The 6,072-nt window shown below is 37.8% G+C and overlaps 1 protein-coding gene across 1 annotated transcript; it reads left to right on the top strand.

The window, feature by feature from the left end:
* Positions 1-1,677: 1,677 nt before the first annotated feature.
* LOC103141676 (parvalbumin beta-like) lies at positions 1,678-3,941 on the top strand. The gene is made up of 5 exons (XM_007557408.2): positions 1,678-1,824; positions 2,256-2,332; positions 3,216-3,348; positions 3,521-3,630; positions 3,717-3,941. The coding sequence occupies exons 2-5, from the start codon at positions 2,272-2,274 to the stop codon at positions 3,737-3,739; spliced, it is 327 nt and encodes a 108-aa protein (XP_007557470.1). The 5' UTR covers positions 1,678-1,824; positions 2,256-2,271; the 3' UTR covers positions 3,740-3,941.
* The last annotated feature ends 2,131 nt before the right edge of the window (positions 3,942-6,072 follow it).

Consider the following 6,072-nt stretch of genomic DNA (forward strand, 5'->3'; position numbering starts at 1 on the left):
TGTATCAAAGCAGAGGAAAGTCTTTTACTCCCAATCTCTTGACTGACGTGTTACGCAATGGAAGAAGGCATACCATAATAAAATGCTAATTTCTGGATTTATAACCAACTATAAATAAATAACTGGTTTTATTTAGTGACAGAGGTATGTGACAAATTGAGGCTATTTTGTTTACAATCTAATAAATTTCCACATTAACATACCCATATTCTTATATTTCAAAGACTCACATTGGTAGTTCACTTATGAAAAATCTAGTTGGCCATACAAAAACATTATAATATGTTAAATGTTAAATGCTGTTGGTAGTCATATTATCCAAGCTTCTTCAAAAAGATGTAGATGCTTGATGGCAGAATTTCCTGTAGTGAATCTAAAAGGCCTTTGACTGAGGACACTGTTGTTAGTTGGTGGTGGTAATGAAGATCAAATAACAGTTTGTCACCCGCCAACAAACTCAAGAAGAAGAATAGGACAACATTGTTGAATGACAGCCTCATGAAAAGGATCTTCAGGGTTATCTGTAATGTTCTACATTTATGAAGAAACCGTTTTTTTACACATCACCCCCAGAGCCTTCATAGCAGTCTCCAGGACACAGTCAGTCTTCTTTATAAGCTAGTTTTGCTTTTTAAAACTCTGATGCTGCTACCTCAGCAGATAATTGCAGAAGAACAAGAAAAGAAAAGAGACTCTTAACCCATGTAGATGAAATCCAGCATCTTGTTGCACATACACTAAAGCACTTGTATTTTATTTGTCAAATCTGCCCCTTATAAAAACATATTAGAGAGCCATTGTTGAAAGAAAGCCACAGAGTGGTACCAATTTTAGCTTGTCACAATTAATATGGGTAACACATCAAACAAGTGGAAAAAGGCAACATGCAAAACAGTATTTGAGTTGGAAAACTATACAGGACATGACTGTGAACACATAATCTCTTTAGTGAAACATGGTGATGGCAGTATCATGTTCAGGGAATAAAATTCTTTACCAGGGACAGAGAAGATGCAGGTCAGAGTTGATGGGACAATGGAATCCCATAAGAAAATGCACACCACCATTTTCCAGATTTTTGTTGCAAAAGGTTTTGAAAGTTATGTGTGACATTCTCAGTTATGCAATATTTTATGTTGGTCTGTCAGATGAAATCCAAATGACATTCTAGTTTATGAATTCAACATGACAAAATGTGAAAGATATCAAGGGGGCATGAATATTTTTACAAGGCATTCTATATGATTATGATTTGATATGCCAATTTAAAAAGAGAAACCAATTATTTTTCATTAAACTGTTTTGAAATTGAGATGTGTATGTTTTGATATCTAGTAAGAATCAAGAAGCAATTTGTTCTGACAGTTCATATAGAATATTTTGTCTACAGAAATATGCAACATTTTGTGAGTCTGTGTTTTTAATATGTATCTATATGTAACTTTTTCACAACATTAAAGTGAGTAAGAGCAATCTAACACAGGTACAGTGAAATAATCTGCATTTGCTTTAATCAGATGACAAAGGTTTTTTTTTTTCTTTTTTTTTTTTCTTAAACCGATGTTTCTGATATGCCCGTAAGTTTACAAATCAGTAGGCCTATGAATGACAAAATTATCTGCTCTGATTAACTGATGAAGGAGGAGGAGGCAATGCGTGGCATACAGGGAATCTCTCGGGGATTGAGGACAGAGACGTCAGGTTGCTTCTTACACTCTAGATCACGAATCTGCAACAGAGTGTCAGTGACTCGGGCACAAAGCGAACGAGGAAGAGATCCGCAACATCATCTGCTTGGAAAGTTAAAACATCACCCACAGCACGGTGAGCATCTTTTGGTTCCTTTGTACAATTGTGTTATTTCTTTAGCTTTGTATCTTTTGAAAAAAAAAAATTGTTTTGCTATTAGGAAGAAACTACAGAATGTGAAACCCTATTTTTGATTTCTTGTTTATTTTAGCAACTTTCTATGTTCACTAACATTTTCTGATGAGCTTAAAATTAAAGTCCAGCTTCTTCTGTTTGGCAAATTTTGCTACAATATTTATATTTCTAACAAGTAGTATCCTTTTCATGAAAACTATACTCTAAGTGCTAACCAATGTCTTATTTTACACTACAGGCAATGAGCAATTATAGTATATGGCTTCATTCCAACCGATTTTATCTCACATGAACCGCTATCTGACATAAAAAAAGAGCACCAGATTCTGTTTCTGTCACCTTCCATTCATGTGTTTCTGTGTCTCCCTAAGGTAGCCCCAGAGAAACATGGCATTTGCTGGGATGTTGAGTGAAGAGGACGTCAAAGCTGCAGTCCAAGCTTGTCAAGGTGAGTCAGATAATATGCACAAATCTGCTTGCAAGAAGATATATATATAAAGAGCAGAAAAATCCTCTTTAATTTAAGGAAATACACACATATGTACATAGAGACACGGCTAACACTCCTGAGGGGAAGCATTGCACTGTGTTGTTCACAGAAGGGTGAGGGCAGGGATCCTGCTGGTTACCAGGCAAACCCACGGCAGGAGACTGGTTACCAACCAGGGACCAGTTGGAAGGCTTTTCATCAGACATCCCTAACATAGCTGACCCAATAGCACAAGCTATAAAGCTCCTTGCATGCCGAGACATTTAATTATTTATCTTTAGCAATTATGTCTGCATGGCAAGGCATGCAAAGCTCTGTTGCTGGTTCTTGCTATTTTTATGCTTTGGCAGGTCAAGAAAATATGAGCAAGTTTTTCAAAGTAAAATAAACATTGCTATGAAATGGCTACACTAGAGGATGTGACACAATAAGTGAATTCATCATTTTAGAGATCCTCTTCAGTGTGAGTCTTTTGAGCTATTTCAGGGTGTCTTCTTGCAAAAACCTCCATAAGTTGAGAAGTTTTGGCATTTAAGTTTGCATTAAAACCTGAGGCAATATTTGTTTTCCTTGTGCTGTTTAAAAAGCACAGGAGCAAAGCCTACAATGTGCTTCAGGGTGTATATTGGTAAATGTCATTGGCAGAAGAATGAAAGTCATCTGAGCGAATGAGTAAATGCAACGTCTCTATTCAGACCCCCACTATTCGTTCTTTAATGTCATTCAGCGATTGACCATTCACTCTCTCACTCACTCACGCATGTGTCTGTTTCTTGTGGTTGCTCCATTTCATATTCTGTCTCCTCTCTCTCTCTCTTTCTGCCTGACCCATGTACTGTAGCTCCAGGCACATTTGACTTCAAGTTGTTCTTTGCACAAGTGGGACTGACTGGCTTGTCTGAGGCAGACAGGAAGAAAGTGTTTACTGTCCTGGACCAAGACAAGAGCGGATTCATTGAGGAAGAGGAGCTGAAGTAAGGACAGAGGTGTAAACACAAACCACAGTTTGGGCCCCAAAGATATTGTAAATCAAACATTTTTAAGGCACATCATGTTGTGCGCATGAAGATAAGGTATCGGAGAATAGGGTATGAAATTACGACTATGCGTTTATGTATTTATTCTTATTGCGCGGTCCTCTTTTAGATTGTTCCTGCAGAACTTCTGTCCAGCTGCCAGAGAGCTCACGGTGGCTGAAACGAAGGCTTTGATGGCAGCAGGGGATAAAGACAGCGATGGCAAAATTGGGATAGAAGGTAACAAAATATAAAAAAAAGTGATGCAAAAACAGAAGAATACTCTGTAGCAAACTAACGTCTGTCCATTTGTTTCCTCCCTCCAGAGTTCTGTGATCTTTTGAACTGAAGATGGAAATACTCAAATCATGAATTTGGAGTTCTTCACTCTTCATTGGCTGATGAAAAAAAGGACCAAATTTCGCACCTGCTTGCTAGTTTCGTATTTGATTTGTTAACACGTGAAAAAGGTTGAAAAGGCAAAACGTGGATGTCTGCATTGAATCAATATTGGTCTTCTGAATGGAATAAAAAAATGGATTTCAGGTGTTGTACCACTGTCGTCTGTTGTTTTTTTCGTTATCTCTTTGAAGTTATTTTAAGATATGGTGAAATGATCTCAGGTCTTCTTAATCGTCCCCAAAAGGTCCAGATACCTAGTCCTTTTTACACTGATACCTCTCAATTAAACTCAATTAAATTAAATGTTTCAGTGGGTCGCTGGTTCAATTCCTCACCCTTGTTGCTTGTGTCTTTGGGCCAGGCGCTTTACCTGCCAGCTGGGGTTGGTCAGAAGGGCTGATGGTGCAAAATGGCAGCCTTGCTTCTGTCAGACTGCCCCAGGGCAGTTGTGGCTACAGACCAGTAGCTTGCCATCATCACCATGTGCTCTTTGAAGCCACAAAATATTATAAATTATTCTAAATAAAATCAAGCTGGCTAAGACCAGTGGTCAGGAGCCATGTAGAGAGGACACAAACACATCATGCAGAAATATTATCTGAGATGGGACATTAACACTGGACATCACCCTTAGCACACCATGGCAGTATCATTCTGTGTGGACTTTTCATCAACAGAGAAGATGATCAGACTTAAAATTAGGTGAAAGAAAACCTCTTGACTTGAAAATGGAGTGTGAGTACATCCTGTACAGCCAAAGCAACAATGGTTTATGGTAGGCCTATGAATGACCTAGTTTTCATGTCAGGATTGTCCAGTTAAAGCCCAGCCCCAATAATAATAATAATAATAATAATAATAATAATAATAATAATAATAATAAAATCTACAGTGATACGGTGTCAATTCAGTTTGATTGACTTTGAGCTTTTGGCAAAAAACAAAATGAAAGTCAGCAAAAAACAAAACAAGGTGGAATGAAAAGAAATGAACATGACACTTCTGAGACTTCTTTTGTAAAAAATAATAATAAAAAAAGTTTAGAATAACCCGAAGCAAGCTCAGCATTGAAGCAGACGACATACACCAGGCATTCCTTTCACAAATAGTAATGAAATAGTCGCAAAAGGCTGCGGACATTAGCATGGCAAGACATGAATATAATTGCATTTAATTGCAATAGCACCTTCTTGAATTGTCCCGATTGTCTTATTAGGGCTTGTACTTCTGTCTGGAGGGTGACTCTCAAATTACTGCTGAGTCTGGGTGAAATATTCATCAGTATCATAAATATCTAGAAATATCTAGACTACATATTGCTTAGACAATATGGCTGACAGCTAAATTAACAGAAGGAATGAAAATAAGATTTGTCATCAAATCGTCACCTTGTTAATACACAAACCCATTTGGGATGCAAAAAATAGTCCAGATGATTGGCAGATTGCCTACTAAGGACAGAGATCTGGTGGTACAGACCTCAAAGTCCTGTTCCGGTTTAGACATGTTGCTGGTACATTTGAAATGCGACCCTGCCAGTGGAGGTTCAGTGAAACTCATGTAAAGATACTGTATCCTTTACTTTGGACAGATGATTGCATTTAGGCCTGGAGGCATATGCCAAGTGAAGTGATCAGAAACCGTATTACTTCATATAAAAGATTAAAAGGGGGGTGGGGGGAAACAGTATGACTTACACAGCTTGTAATAACTTGAAATAAAAGACACTGAATGACACTGGATGCAGTGATTTTAATAAACTTCACTGCTTATCAGTGAAATGTAGAAGAATGTGTCTGGCACAAGGATGGTCCAATAAAAATCACAGCTCATCATAAGAAAAAATAACATTCTCCTTTTGAGAGCTCTGAATGACATGTTCATGTGGGGAGCAAAGTCTGTCTGTGGTCTTAAATAATTATTTTGTCTCTATAGTAATCAGGAAATTGAACACCAAGTGGCTGCAGGTACTTGGTATTCACTTCTCATCATCGCCTAGGATAAAGTGTCTGACCGTGCCCTGCACTCTTACATATGCACATTTATAGTACTTGAATATTAAAATCAACATTTTAAATGTTGGCTGTAAATCATAATACGACTGCAACATGTGCCATGAAATCGACGAGCTTCGGGGCCTGCTCGAGTTTCCACATGTCTAGCTATAGGCCTGAGCACACATGGTAGCATCCTCATTTGTTCACCTAAAAATAGTTCCAGACTACTAGACACATTTTTTCGAAACCCATGCATCTTGGTACCTGATACTGAGACTCAAAC

This window comes from Poecilia formosa, unplaced genomic scaffold, assembly GCF_000485575.1.
Source record: "Poecilia formosa unplaced genomic scaffold, Poecilia_formosa-5.1.2 Scaffold88, whole genome shotgun sequence".
Lineage (NCBI taxonomy): Eukaryota > Metazoa > Chordata > Actinopteri > Cyprinodontiformes > Poeciliidae > Poecilia > Poecilia formosa.